The sequence below is a fragment of the Theropithecus gelada genome, chromosome 4 (assembly GCF_003255815.1).
Source record: "Theropithecus gelada isolate Dixy chromosome 4, Tgel_1.0, whole genome shotgun sequence".
Classification (NCBI taxonomy): domain Eukaryota; kingdom Metazoa; phylum Chordata; class Mammalia; order Primates; family Cercopithecidae; genus Theropithecus; species Theropithecus gelada.
This window is the reverse complement of record NC_037671.1, coordinates 160084021-160100297: the sequence shown is the minus strand read 5'-3', so window position 1 is coordinate 160100297 and position 16277 is coordinate 160084021. Positions and strand designations below refer to the sequence as shown.

Sequence of the window (16277 nt, the reverse complement as noted above, 5' to 3'; positions counted from 1 at the left end):
TTCATCTTGTTCTTCTCTTTTTTAGGCTATGTCCTTTCTTTTTTTTTTTTTTTAACTTCTCTTAGTATTGATTCCTTTCCAATTTATTTATGTTCTTCAGAAAAGTGGCATATAGAACTAGACTTAATGTTCCAATTATAATACAAAATATGTAGTAGTATTATTGGTTTCTATTATCTGGATATTTTGTTTGTTATTGAATTGTGACCTACCATAACTCCTTGATGTTTTAAAGATAGGCCGTCAAGACAGATCTTCTCATTATTTATATATTTGTGCCTCATACTATCCTTATATCTGGAAAGAAGATGAGAATAGTGTCTGCCTTATTAATATCATTCTGTTGTTTCAAGTACTAAATACTGTGTCTAACACACAGTAATCTCTCAGCCATTAGCTATTACTATTTAACCCTAATTGCAAAGTTGTCCATTTATTTTTACTGAATTTCATAGATTCATTTTTGACTCACTAACCTGCTTGTCAATATTCTTTTGAATCTTGATTTTCTCAACTATGGTAATAGCTCTCTTCCAAACTTTGTAACATTGACAAGTTTTATAATGCCTCATCTAAGTTTTCTTTATTCAAAAACATTAGAAAAATATTAAACAGTGTACAAAATCAAAATGGCAGCATTTTTTTTTCCTGCAGGCAATTTAAGTTTTTATTTTTAAGTAATTTTACCTGGGGAGTGTTATTACTTAATAGTAATTTCAGTGTTGTATTGTACTTTAACAAAGCATTTACTGCATGCTTTTAAAATAAGATATAGTGGTTACTTAAAATTTCCCTTTCCCAAAAGGAAAATAAAATTTGACCACTCTAAGGAAGCAGTAATATAGTCACTAGCAGCAAGCAAACCTTGAGTTAACAGGCCATGAAATGAAAGAAACAATTATTTGGAAAAGAAAAAATTTAACACACATTGTTATGGAGCATTACTTTCTATTTGGGGAGAAATTTAATCAAAGGTTATCAAACTACTAGTACCCTGGTTTTCCTGCCTAGATGGACATCTACCATCTGCCACTACTAATGTTCCATAGATTGTTTTTTTGCCATGATAAACATGTAAGTTCACCAAGTTTCATCTTCTTCTGATACTCTATCCTGTCATCTCAGTGTCCCCAGCAGTGAGATTAGTCTTTGACAGAGATAGCCTCACGGCAGTCACTAACACAGACACCCTTGGTATAACTACATAATTGGGTCACAGATTAGCTAGATGCATAAAGATTAAGTAAGATAAATCCCTAAAAGGGGGAAAAAACCCTTCTTATTCTGTATTTGAAATCAAACTTCATAAAGTTTTCTTGTCAGCTTATCTCTGGCTGGTACTATCTTATGGCAACACATGCAGACTTCTCTGGGAGCACTTTTTGGATTCAGAGCTTATTTTACCAAATCTGAAAATAAATCCTGGTTTTCAGCAGAGGAATTCCAGTTAGTGGATCTGCATTTGATTTAGAAAATATGATCACATTTATAGCTGTGAGTGTTCTACAGAAATATTTTACTACAAAACACCTTTCCTCTGTGATAATTTGAAGAACTTCAGGAATTGGATTATATTTATTGGGCACCTACTATATATTGTGCAAAGTAGATAATCTCACTTGAATGTCATAATAATTCTGTGAGATAAATTATTATCATCATCACCTTTTGCCAATGAGAAAACAGACAAAAAGTCTTTAAGCGTCTTCTAGAATCATTTAGATTTAATGTGTTAATTCATTATGATAAATGAGCCAAAAATATTAACTCTAAAAGCAGAGTCAGTTTATGTGAATAAACCATTAAACTCTAATGTCATTCAGTGACACAAGGCAAATTTTGTGAAAATTGAGAGCAGTTTAGGTAGTATTAACAGCAGTTAGCATGTATGAAACAATGTATATTTTTAAAAGCCCTGCTACATACTGTATATTATCTCATCTGATCTTTGTAACGTAACTGTAACTTTCAATAGGATTAGGCAAGGAGTGTGACAATGAGGTTGGAGACAACAGGCACCACTGGAAAAGCTGAACAGAATGACAGCTAAAAAGAGCATGATGACCTTGATTTCCTCCTTCTTAATAAATCCACCATGGAAGTTATCTAAGAAAGCCAATTTCTAAAACATTTCTTGGAAAACATTCCATCAACCCACAAAGAAGTTTCAAACAGATAACGATCTGAGGCTAGTGAATAGAATCTTAGTCCGTTTCCTGGGAAGAGGGGCACTTCAGTTCTAATAGCTGTGGAGTGGGTTAAAGATGTGTAAGTAACGGAGCAATCTGGATGTGAGAAGGGGATCTTGGGGTTTGGTGGGAAGAAAGGGGCCCAGAAGCTGTGGTTTTTGTAGTGCACTGGCAGAGTCACCTGTGACCTTGAGAAAGGAAATTACAAACACCTGCTACACTTCAAACTATGCTACCCACATGCCACAGACAGCTGCTTGAAGAAAAGGAGTGAAGGAATGAGAAGGTGATTATTTGTATCACCCAAGAATGAGGTGATGGGGCTGCTTCCTCTCTTCCTTGAGACCTACTTGGTAAGCTCACTGTACACACTTAAGTTTCAGCTAATGTTCAAGCATGAATGACTGTCCAGCTGATATTCTAATCCTAATTCTTCTTTTCTTTCTCGTTTACTAGAAAAAAGATCTTTATAATCCATACTTAGACTGTCACCACTTGGTAATTTAAAGAACCTAAAAATAAGCACAGCTCGGCTGGGCGCAGTGGCTCACGCCTGTAATCCCAAGCACTTTGGGATGCCGAGGTGGGTGGATCACGAGGTCAGGAGATCGAGACCAGCCTGGCTAATACAGTGAGACCCCCATCTCTACTAAAAATAAAAATAAAAATAATTAGCCAGGCATGGTGGCGGGTACCTGTAGCCCCAGCTACTCGGGAGGCTGAGGCAGGAGAATGGCGTGAACCCGGGAGGCGGAGCTTGCAGTGAGCCGAGATCGTGCCACTGTACTCCAGCCTGGGCAACAAAGCAAGACTCCGTCTCAAAAATAAATAAATAAATAAATAAATAAAAATAAAATAAAAATAAAAATAAGCACCGCTCAATAAAACTCCTGTCTTCCCCAGGACCTTCACTGGGCCTTTCCACTTTAGTTTTCTGTCATTGGTACTACCAGCTGTTTGGTCTTAAGAACAATACCTTAGTGTAATATGTTAAGCTTAGCTAGTTCTCTTATGTCCCACATATGTTGCTTTCTCCTTTGATTATATTTCCACAGTCTGACCTCTTTTGTCTATTTCCATGGCCAGGATCAAGGTTGTCTTCTCTGATGTGGAGAAATATGGTCTCCTTATCTGTATTTTTGTTTGCACTGTTGCTTTCTTCATCATAAGCAGCTACACTTCCTTTAACAATCATTTCCATGATGTTCTTTTTTTGTAACAGCTTGATTTGTATATAATTCACATGGCGTAAAATGCACCCTTTTAAAGTGTACTGTTCAGTGGTTTTAATATATTTTTAGAGTTTTGCAGCCACCACCTCTGTCTGATTTTGAAACATTCGTTGGCCCCCAAAAGAAATCTCATACTCATTAAAAATGATCCCTTCCATTTCTTCACCTCTAACAACTATTAATCAACTTTCCGTCTCTATGGGTTTGCCTATTCTGGATATTTTATATAAACGCACTGTGTAGCCTTTTGTGTCTGGCTTTTTTCACTTACCATAATGTTTTCAAGGTTCATCCATGTTGTGCCATGTATCAGAATTTCACTCCTTTTGATGACCAAAAATAATATCAAGTATATGGATATGCCACATTTTTTATCCATTAATTCACTGATGGACATTTTGATTGCTTCCATTTTTAGCTACCATGAATATTACTCTGTGAGCATTCATGTACAGGTTTTTGCATGGACATAAGTTTTCTATTCTCTTGGGTATATATTTAGAAGTAGAATTGCTGCATCATATGGTGACTCTGTTTAACCTTTTGAGGAACTGTCAAAATGTTTTCCAAAGCAACTGAACCACTTTACAATCACACCAGACATGAATGAGTGTTGCAATTTCTCCACATCCTAACTTGTTACTGATTCTTTATTATAGCTATCCTAGTGGATGGGAAGTGACGCCTCATGATTTTCATTTGCATTTCCCAATGACAATAATGTGAGCATCTTCTGAAATAACATTTGTATATTCTCTTTGGAGAAATGTCTAATTCAGATTCTTTACTCATTTTCTAATTCGGGAGATTATAATTATGTTTTATTATATAATTATGTATACTAGATTTTTACACTCTGTGTGTATGTGTGTGTGTGTGTGTGTGTGTGTGTCAGAGCTTATTTTACCAAACTGAGAAATAATTTTTGGTTTTCAGAAATGGAGTTGAAGTAGGCTTGCTCTGCCTATGGAGTAGCCGTTCTGTATTCCTTTACTTTCCTAATAAACTTGCTTTCACTTTATGGATTCTCCTCTAATTCTAAAAAAGAAAGAGAGAGAGAGAAGAGAGAAACGAAAGGAAAGGAAAAAGGAAAGGAAGGGAAAGAAAGAAGAGAGAGGGAGGGAAGAAGGAAGGAAGAAAGGAAGGGAGGGAGGGAGGGAGTTGTAGGCATTCTACAGAAAATATCATTCCTTGTTAATACTCAAATAATTTAGGAATTTAATAATAATTATACCTAACTCTTGAGTACTTAATATGTACCAGGCATATAGTATGTACCTATATAGTACATAAAAATTGTAAAATTTTATAAAATATATATAAATTTTTAATGTAAATACATTCATATTATTTGTATCTAATTAAGTTAACCTGTTATTGACTTGTAAGAGTTATTTGTATAGTCTGGATACAAGTCTCTTCTTAGATACATTCAGCTCTCCATGTCTGTAGGTTCTGCATTCACAGATTCAACCAACTACAAATGGAAAATATTTGAAAAAAAATAACAATATGAAAATAAAAATAATGTAAACAAAAAATAGTATAACAACTATTTATATAGCATTTACATTGTATTAGGTATTATAAACTAGAGATTAAAGTGTATGGGAGGATTGTGTAAGTTGTATGCAAATACTATTTTAAGGGACTTGAACATCCATAGATTTTGTTATCCAAGGGGGATCCTGGAACCAATCCTCTAAGGGTACCGAAGGTTGACTGTGTATGATTTGCAAATATTTTCTTCCATTCTATAGGTCGTCTTTTCTCTTTCTTGATCATATCCTTTGACACACAAAATGTTTTAGATTTTGATAAAGTTTAGTTTACTGTTTTATTTTGTCACTTGTACCTATGATATTATGTCTAAGAAACCATTGCCTGATCTGAAGATTGACTCTCAGATTTTCTTATGAGGGTTTTATATATTTAGCTGTTACCTTTAAGGTCTATAATCCAGTTTGACTTTACTTTGTAGACAGTGTGAGTTAAGGATCCAACTTTATTCTTTTGCATTTAGCTATTGTTGAAAAAAGTCGGCCTGGGGGGTTGTTTGTGGGTTTTGGGTTTTTTTTTTTTTTTTTTTTCCTTTTAATTGTCTTGGCACCCTTGTTGAAAATCAGTTGACCAAAAATGTAAGAGTTTATATCTAGAGTCTGAATTTTTTTGCATTGATCCATACACACGCCTATTCTTATGGTCAGCATTACACTGTTTTAATTACTGTACCTCTGTAGAAGTTTTAAAATCAGGGTGTGGCCTTCAACCTTGTTCTTTTTTGAGATTGTTTTGGCTATTCTAGATCCCTTGCATTTCTGTAGGAATCTTATGATCACTTTGTCAGTCTTGCAATATTTGTTACGGGAATTGCATTGAATTCACAGATCAAATTGTGAAAACGTTGTCTTCCCAGTCTTTTAGCATGGGTCCATTTATTTAGGCCTGTTTAAATTTTTTGAGTGGTGTTTTGTGGTTTTCAGTGTATAACTCTTAGCATTTTGTTGTTGTTGTTGTTAAATTTATTTGTATGCCATTGCAAATGGAATTGGTTTTATATTCAGATTGTTCATTACTCTGGTAAAGGTGTTTATGGCTTGGGTATAGAAAGATAAGTGGTTTTTTTGTATATTGGTCATGTATCCTGTGACCTTTTTGAATTTGTATATTCTAACAGTTTTTTTTTGTTTGTTTGTTTTAGATTTTCTTGTTGGGGGTGTCAATTCTTTGAGATTATCTGCATACTCTGCTAATAGAGATAGTTTTACTTCTCCTTTCCGATCTGGGTGCCTTTTTTTTTTTTCCTTGCCTAATTTTTCCAGTTAGAACCTCCAGTACAATGTTGAAGTGGTGTGAATGAATGTCCCTTTTTCCTAATCTTAGAAGGTAAACTTTCAGTCTTTCACCATTAATTATGAAATTAGCTATGCTTCTGTGTGTGTGTGTGTGTGTGTGTTTGTGTGTGTGTGTGTGTGTGTGTGTGTGTGTGTGTAGCCTATATATAGCCTTTCTAGGCTATATATAGGCTTTATCAGGTTGAGGACATTTCCTTGCATTCTTACTTTGTTGAGTGTTTTTATTAGAAAATGTTGTTGAATGCTTTTCCAATCTACTGAGTTTATTCTGTGGATCTTACCTTTAATGCTATTAATATGGTCTATTACATTGATAGATTTTCGTATGTTAAGCCAACCTGTCATTCCCGTGACAAATCCCACTTGTTATGATGTATAATATAATCTTTTTCATATGTTGTTGTTTCTGTTTATTGGTATACTGTTGAGAGTTTTGCATCAGTATTCATAAGGGACATTGATCTGTAATTTTCTTGTCTGTTTTGGGATCATGGTAAGACTGATGGAATGAATTAGAAAATGTTCATTTGTCTCTTAATTTAGGAAAGTTTGTGAAAGATTGGCATTTCTTTAAACATTTGGTACAATTCACCAACGATGCATTCTGGGCAGTTTTTTGATTACTGATTTAATCTCTTTATTGGCCTATTCACATTTTCTATCTTCTTCAGTCAGTTTTAAGTTGCATCTTTCTAGGATTTCGTCCCTTTCATATAAGCTATTTAATTTGTTAATATACAATTGATAGTTCACTTCCTTATAATCCATTTTATTTTCCTAAAGTAGTTAGTGATACTCCCTCTTTCATTCCTGATTTTATTAATTTGGATCTTACCTTTTGTTTTTTTCTACCCTGGTCTGTCTATTTGAAGTTTTGTCTATTTTCTTGATCTTTCAAAGAACCAATTTTTATTTCACTAATTTTCTCTACTCTTTTTCTATTTGTTGTTTTATTTATTTCCACTCTAATTTTTTTTCCCCCTGCTTCCTTTGGGTTTAATTTTTATTTAACATTTTTAAGGTATGGAGTAAAAACATTCACTTGATATCTTTTTTCTCTTAATAAAAACATTTACAGCTATAAAATTTCATCAAATTACTGCTTTTTCTATACCCCATATATATTGGTATATGTGTTTTTCTTTTCATTTATTCTCTTGTAATTTCCCTGAGGTTTTATTTTTGGACCCAATGGTTATTTGGAGTATGTTCTTTATGTTCCTTCCACACATTGCGAAATTTTCTGTGAATGATTTTCAGTTTATCATGGTTGGAGAACATAGTTTCTATACTCTCAGGTTTTTAAAATTTATTTATTTAAATAAGTTTTATTTTTGGGCCTAACATATTGTCTCCTAGAGAATGTTCTAGTACACTCGAGAAGAACATGTATTCTGCTTTTGTTAAGTGAAGCATCCTATAGACATCTATTAGGTCTAGTTGTTTACAGCATTGATTAAATCTTCTATTTTTATGTTGATCTTTGAGACTGTATCAAGTACTTACATGTGTATACTTTTTAAGTCTTCCTGATTGGTTGACCCTTTTATTTTTATAAAATGTCCTTCTTTGTCTCTAGTGAGTTTTTCTCTTAAAGTCTATTTTGCCTGATATTAGATTAGACACTCCAGTTCTCTTTTGATTTCCATTTGCTTCCCTTTTTTCAGCAGTCTTGTGTCCTTAAATCTGAAGTGTTCTTCTGTACATAGCTTGTAATTGGATTATTTATTTTATTCATTTGGATAATCTCTGCTTTTTATTTCGAGTGTTTAATCTGTTTACACTTAATGAAATTACTGATAAGATAGGATGATGTCTACAGTTTGGTTTTGGAGTTTTATATGTCTGATGTATTATTATTGTTGTTTTTCCTTTGTTCCGCGATTAGTCACTTTGGGGGGTTAAATTAGCATTTTTTACTATGTAATTTTAATTTTCTTTTCCCTTTAGCATATTTTCTTGAGTTTTTTCAGTGTTTACCCTTAGAATTACAATTAACATCTCACAACAATCTGGTTTGGATTAATACCAAGTGAATTTCAATAGTATATAAAAACTTTGCCCCAAGATAGTTCGCTTCCCTTCTGCCTCCTTTGTGCTGTTCTTCTCATGCAAATTATGTCTTTATACATTTTAAGCCCACCAGCTTATTTTTATAACTATTTCTTTACAAAGCTTTTTTAAATTAGATGGAGAGAAAAGAATTACAAACAAAAACATATATATATATATATATATATGCTGGTTTTTATATTTTGTGTAGTTACCTTTATCAGTGTTCTTTATTTCTTTAAATGGATTTTAGTTACTGTCAGTGCCCTTTCATTTCAGCCTGAAGGACTTCTATTAGTTTTTCTTGAAGGGCAGATCCACGAGCAACAACCTCTCTTGAGTTACTAATTATCTTGCAATGTATTTATTTCACCTTTTTTTTTAATTTATTTTTTCGGTGACCCAGGACACTGCTTTTCCTTCCTCTTTTGTTTTTTGAGATAGTCGCCCAGGCTGGAGAGCAGTGGCACGATCTCAGCTTACCGCAGCCTCTGCCCCCAGGTTCAAGTAATTCTCCTGCCTCAGCCTCCTGAGTAGCTGAGATTACAGGCACGCCTCACCACGCCCAGCTAATTTTTTTGTATTTTTAGTAGAGACAGGGTTTCACCATGTTGGTCAGGCTGGTCTTGAACTTCTGACCTCATGATCCACCTGCCTCAGCCTCCCAAAATGCTGGGATTACAGGCGTGAGCCTCCGTGCCTGGACCGTCCCTTTTTTTTTTTTTTTTTGTTAAAGGATTGTTTTGCAGGATAGTTTGAATTCTTGGTTGAGTCTGCTTTCAACACAGTATCAAAAGCATCATCCCACTAACTTCTGGCCTTCACATTTTTTTATGAGATATCTATTGTTAATCTTATTGAGAATCACTTCTGTGTGATGAGTTGTTTTATTCTATCTTGTTTTATTCTATCAAATATACTATCTTTGGCCTTCAGTCATTTGACCATGATTTGTCTAGATATAGATCTTTTTTAATCTATTCTACTTGGAGTTAATTTAGCTTGTCAATGTGCAGATTAATGTTTTCCATCAAATTTGGGAAGTTTGGGGTCATTTTTCCCCCTTTCTCTGACTCTTCTTCTGGGAGTCCCATTATGCGTATGTTGGTACATTTGATAGCATCCCATAATTCTCTGAGGCTCTGTTCATTTTTATTCATTCTATTTTCCTTCTGTTGCTCAGACTAAATCATCTCAATTTACTTATCTTGAAGTTTACTGATTCTTCTGCCAGTTCATATCTACTATTGAGTCCCTCTAGTGAATATCGTACTTTTCAACTGCAGAATTTCACTTGTTTTTTTTAAATTATATCTCTATATTGATTTTTTGTTTTGTTTGTTTGGTGAGGTATCATTTATACTTTCTCTTTAGACAAGGTTTCCTTTAGGTCTTCGAACATACTTATAATAGTAGTTAAAATATTTGTCTATTAAGTCCAACATCTGGGCTTTCTCAGGAGCAATTCTGTTAACTGTTTTGCCTCCCATATGGAGACATACTTTCCTCTTTCCTTGCATCTTTCATAACTTTTTCCCAAGTGGATATTTTAACTTATATAATGTGGCAAACTGGAGATTAATTTATCTAGTCCTAACTCATATCACCACCTAAGGCAGGTGCAGTGTTAAACAGCTACCATTAATTGCTTTTGACAAATGCCCTAGGGATATAATCATTCACACAGCATGCTGTGAGTCAGATCTTAAAAAGATGAGTCCTGGGATATGGTGGCAGGCACCTGTAATCCCAGCTAATTGGGAGGCTGAGGCAGGAGGATCACTTGAACCCAGTAGGCGGAGGTTGCAGTGAGCCGATATTGCACCATGGCACTCCAGTCTGGGCCACAGAGTGAGACTCCATCTCAAAAAAAAAAAAAGAAAGAAAGATGAGCCCTGGGAATGGAGCTTTTCAGGGAGCTGCTACACAGGTCATAAAGTGACATTTCTTTGAGATTGGGCTTTGGAGGTACTCCAGAACCATTCTGCCCTGTCTAGTAACTGCATAGTTGTGAGATTATTGGCTTGTAAGGCTACCACCAAGTTGGCAAGGGGATAAACGAATAGAGAAAATTAAAATTCCGGCCGGGCGCGGTGGCTCAAGCCTGTAATCCCAGCACTTTGGGAGGCCGAGACGGGCGGATCACGAGGTCAGGAGATCGAGACCATCCTGGCTAACACGGTGAAACCCTGTCTCTACTAAAAAAATACAAAAAACTAGCCGGGCGAGGTGGCGGGCGCCTGTAGTCCCAGCTACTCGGGAGGCTGAGGCAGGAGAATGGCGTGAACCCGGGAGGCGGAGCTTGCAGTGAGCTGAGATCCGGCCACTGCACTCCAGCCTGGGCGACAGAGCAAGACTCCGTCTCAAAAAAAAAAAAAAAAAAAAGAGAAAATTAAAATTCCACAAAGCTTGCTGTTTCTGCTGATATTTGGCTGTTATTCTTAAATTCACACTCTTGAGATTATTGTAAGCCTTTAGTTAGTTTACAGAGTTCTGATAAAGTTGATTTTGACTGTTAATCCGAGTGTTCTTGCATTGGTGGAGGAGCCCATTTCACTGCCTCAGTGTTCCAGAAGTGATTCCCCTTTACTCATTTATCCTTAAGCTCAGAGTTTTCCATTTGTTTCTGAAGATTCTATTTGCTACTTTCTATTTTGCCATTCAAAATACTCTTTCATAAGTTTTAGAGTCCCCTAATCAACTGTCTACATTTCCTTATGTATCACAATTAGAATTACATGCTAACATAGGGATGTTTCTTTTCTCTTTTTTTTTTTTTTTTTTTTTTTTCATAGGTGGAGTTTCACTCTTGTCGCCCAGGCTGGAGTGCAGTGGTGTGATCTCAGCTCACTGCAACCTCCACCTCCCACGTTCAAGTTATTCTCCTGCCTCAGCTTCCTGAGTAGCTGGGATTACAGGTGTGTGCCACCATGCCCAGCTAATTTTTTTTGTATTATTAGTAGAGACGGGGCTTCACCACATTGGCCAGGCTGGTCTCAAACTCCTGACCTCAGATGATCCACCTGCCTCAGCCTCCCGAAGTGCTGGGATTACAGGCATGAGCCACCACACCCAGCCAGGGATGTTTTCTACTATGCTTCTTCATTATCCTTTCTGTTATTATATCCTTATCGTCTTCCCCATAAACCAAATGCTCATATGCATGTACATGAGCTTCTCCTAGAATATTTGGATTGACACTGGAATTAGATAAGCCTTGGTGTTTTAGTAAAATAAGCAGTTAATTATCAATGTCCGGCTATCTGCTTTCTCATTTAATTTTAGTACTCAAGATTTCTTCACAGCCTTTTTTTTTTTTTTTTTTTTTTCGGAGACAGAATCTCACTCTGTAACCCAGGCTGGAGTGCAGTAGCAGCATCATCACGGCTCACTGCAGCCGTGGTGACCTCCCGGGTTCAAGCAGTCCTCCTACCTCAGCCTCCTGAGTAGCTGGGACTACAGATGCATGCCAGCACACCCAGCTAATTTTTTTATTTTTTTGTAGAGATGGAGGTCTCACTGTGTTGCCCAGGTTGGTCTCGAACTCCTGGGCTCAGGTGATCCTCCCTCCTTGACCTCCCAAAGTGCTGGGATTACAGGCATGAGCCACTGTGCTTGGCCTCTTCACAGCCTTTCCACAGTAACTTTAGTCATTTTAGTACTTTCCTGCCACCCCTAAGTACCAACTTCAGTAATCAAATGGACACAAATGTTAATGTATGCATAGTATTTATGTTAATATATACATATATGTGTATGTGGTACGTGTATGCCACCACCTTGGTCTCATTTCAATTTCCCATGTAGCTTCCTCCTTTGGTGGCCTCAACAGATTGTGACTGAGAAATGAGTATGCAGTAAAGTACTTTGTTGATCTTCTTCAGGTGTCTTCATTATTAATACAGAAATGCCAAGTCTTTTTTTTCTTTTGGAATGAGAAAATAACTTTATTTCATTGTGGGGAGCGGGCCGATGTCCAGCCTCAGAACTTCTGGAACTGCTTCTTGGTGCCGGCAGCCTTGGTGACCTTGAGCACGTTGAAGCACACTGTCTTGCTCAGGGGCCAACACTCGCCCACTTTAACGATGTCACCGATCTGGACGTCCCTGAAGCAGGGGGACAGGTGCACAGACATGTTCTTGTGGCGATTCTCGAAGCGGTTGTACTTGCGGATGTAGTGGAGGTAGTCTCGGTGGATGACAGTGGTCCCCTGCATCTTCATCTTGGTCACCACACCAGAGAGGATCCGCCCTTGAATGGAGACATTACCAGTGAAGGGGCATTTCTTGTCAATGTAAGTGCCCTCAATAGCCTCTTTGGGTGTCTTGAAGCCCAGACCGATGTTCTTGTAGTACCGCGGGAGCTTCTCCTTGCCAGTTTCTCCCAGCAGGACCCTCTTCTTGTTTTGAAAGATGGTCAGCTGCTTTTGGTAGGCACGCTCAGTCTGAATGTCCGCCATCTTCCCAGCCGGCCTGAAAAAGGGAAATGCCAAGTCTTTAAGACCCTTTTTTTGGCATAATTTTAAGGAAAGTGACAAGCAGTCAACCAAGCAGGTTTGTGTTCCCATGGTTCCATGAGTGCTTATAATGTAAGTCTAGTGATTAAGAAGAGCATAGACTTGGGAGAAAAGCAGACTTGCTCACATGTCTACTCTGCTAAATTGTATAACTTAAAAATAACAATTATTTTAGTTTATAGTTAAACTAAGGCATGATAAATACTAAATGGGGTAGTTAGGAATGTATGTGTGTGTGTGTATATGTGCATACATGTATGTGTATAGTATAAAATGGTTAACACCTTCCTGAGACATAGCAAGCATTAAGTAAATGGTAGATACCTATATTCCTAAATATATCTGGACAAATACACGGGCATGTCTATAATGTATCAGATGATTATTAGTAACAGTAAATGAACATCAGTGCTGAGAGAAAACCCAACTGAGGTCTGTATGATTGTTTTAGAGCTAACAAGTTCTAAAACCTTGGTTGAATAAAATTAAAACATCTAAATGAGATGTTTAAAAAACAGAATACCTCATAAGATACAGGAGATTATTATAAAGGCAGGGTCTCACTTTGTCATCCAGGCTGATGTGCAATGGCATGATCTCAGGAACTGCAGCCTTGACTTCCAGGGCTCAAGCTGTCCTCCTGCCTCAGCCTCCCAGGTAGCTGGGACTACAGGCATGCACCACCATGCCTGGCTAATTTTTGTATTTTTAGTAGAGACAGGGTTTCACCATGTTGCCTAGGCTTGTCTTGAACTCCTGGACTCAAGCGATCCTCCCACCTCAGCCTTCCAAAGTGCTGGGATTTACAAGTGTGAGCCACCACGCCCAGCCCAGGCTACACTAAATTTATTTAAAAATCAATTGTGCTGTGACATTATGACAGCTATAACAAAAGTAGGCAATAGGAATTTTTCAGCTCCATTATATGGGACCACTGTCATATATGCAGTACGTCACTGACTGAAATGTCATTATGTAGTGTATGTCTGTATTTATAAATGTGGATGTTTATGTATTCCTTTTTTTTTTTTTTTTTTTTTTTGAGATGGAATTTCACTCTCGTCGCCCAGGCTGGAGTGTAGTAGTGCAATCTCGGCTCACTACAACCTCTGCCTCCTGGGTTCAAGTGATTCTACTGCCTCAGCCTCCCAAGAAGCTGGGACTACAGGTGTGCTCCACCATGCCCAGCTAATTTTTCTATTTTTAGTAGAGATGGGGTTTCACCATATTGGCCAGGCTGGTCTCAAACTCCTGACCTCAGTGATCTACCCACCTCGGCTGGGATTACACACATGAGCCACCATGCCCTGCCCTGTTTATATATTTCTAAAATGTTTTATAACTACTGAAACTGTATCTGTAAATCGTGAGTAGGATGTTACTTACAAATACTAGGATTTGTTCTCATTTAAAAATATTGTCTGTGTCTATTACTAGTAATTTTACGTTTACTTATAGCTTACAGTTCATTAAGAGAATTTAAAGAAATTCATTATACTTTTCTGAAATAATTCATGCACAAGTTATTTTAATATTATATATCTGCATGCACCTTGGTACTGTTTATTAGCAACATAAAAGTAGAGAAACAGGAGAGTAACTTTTACGAATGTTAGAGGTACCCTTTTTTTTTTTAAAAGGAATACCGAACCAAATACAATGTAACATCCCAAAAAATGGAAGCTCTCTGAGGGTGGGATTTTTTTTTTAATTTCTTTTATTCATTATTCTCTCCTTAGCCTGTAAGAGTATTTGATAATAAGTAACTCATGATTGTTGTTGGATGAACAGATTCAATTTTTAAAGTTTGTGTATTTTTCTATTTTAAAATTTGACTAATCTTTAAGAGATTTTAAGGAAACCTAAAAATTATATACTATGACTCCTAGTTACAGTTTGAGCATAAGTTTGTTGAAAAAAAATGACAAAGTAGATGTTACATTGACCAAATCTAGAGCTAGAGAGCATTTCAGTGTGACAGGTGGGAAACGAAGCAAGGTAAGTAAAGCTAATAACTCAGAAAGGGAGAGTAGGTTCATTTCTTAAGTTTGCCCAGTAACATTCTAAGATTCGACTTTATATTTTAAATTATGTTTCTTACCCATTCAGTTACTACTTGATATGTGCAGAAATAAGTATATATGTTTTATAAAGTAGACCAGTAAAATAAAGTACTAACTAAACGTTAGGTACATCAGAATTGCTGAAAGACTTGCTAAAACACAGATTACTGGGCCCATCCCCAGAATTTATGATGCCCTTGATTTGGAATAGGGCCCAAGAATTTACATTTCTAACAAGTTTCCAGGTGATGTTGCTGCTGCAGGTCTGGGGAGTACATTTTGAGAACCCTAATCTAAATCAGTGATACGTAATTTTCTTTTTATAGTGAGCAGATTATGCCTCCCAAGAAAGAAAATGAAAATACACTATGATTTTTTCTTCTCTTAACAAATCTGTAGTCCAATGTATAAAGGTCTGCAGAATTCTCTTGATTTCTTTTTAGCAAATGGCCAATAAAAACATGTATTTTAGAAACTTTTTCAATGTAACACCAATTATTTCTTATAACGTATGTGAATTGTGATTTGCAGTAAGAAAAGGTTTAATTCGTACCAATGGTCTTAGTCTGTTTAGGCTGCTGTAACAAAATGCCATAGACTGAGTGACTTATAAATGACTGAAGTTTGTTTCTCGCATTTCTGGAGACTGGGAAGTCTAAGCTCAAGGGACTGGCAGATTTGATGTCTGATGAGGACCCATTTCCTGGTTCATAGATGACATCGTCTTGCTGTGTCTTCACAAGTGGAAGGGGCAAGGAAGCTCTCTGGGGTTTCTTTTGTAAGGGCTTTAATTCCATTCCTGCCTTCATGACCTAATCACCTCCCAAAGGCCCCATCATCACTTCGATGATTAAGTTTCAGCATATGAATTTGAGGGAGCACAAACATTCAGATGATAGCACCAACCATCATATAAAAATGAGCTTTCACATGTAAAGTAGCTTTGTTTTTGAAGCCCAAAGGTCAAGTTCAGTCTAACTTGGAAAGTCATCCCTATTTGTCAGAGAATAAGAAAAGTATTTCCAAATGGTAAATTCAGAGGAAATGCTTTATCGTTATTGTTGTCTAATTACTACTAAGAGGCTTTTCCTATATACTATTACAACAATCCGACAAAAGCTTTTCCAGTTAATGTATGATCACAAACAATAAAGCTATGATGTTATCCAATAAATTAATATCTTCAATTTACCTTAAAGTCTATGAATGTTGTTCTTTTGAAATAATTATTTGAGTACTTAGTTTGGTAAAATTTTAAAGCTGGAAGGTATACCACATATCATCTTGTCTAGACCTCTTATTTTATAGATATATAATCTGAGTACTTTATTTTTTTTTTTTTTTTTTTTTTTTTTTTTTTTTTTTTTTTT

General features: G+C 36.3%; 2 protein-coding genes across 3 annotated transcripts in view; one reads left to right on the top strand and one right to left on the bottom strand.

The window, feature by feature from the left end:
• AHI1 (Abelson helper integration site 1) overlaps positions 1 to 16277 on the top strand; it is a 209378-nt gene that overhangs the window by 141430 nt on the left and 51671 nt on the right. The window lies entirely within an intron of this gene.
• LOC112623462 (40S ribosomal protein S11-like) lies at positions 12255 to 12812 on the bottom strand. Its single transcript, XM_025383911.1, has one exon. It carries the CDS (start codon positions 12785 to 12787, stop codon positions 12311 to 12313), a length of 477 nt encoding a protein of 158 aa, XP_025239696.1. The 5' UTR covers positions 12788 to 12812; the 3' UTR covers positions 12255 to 12310.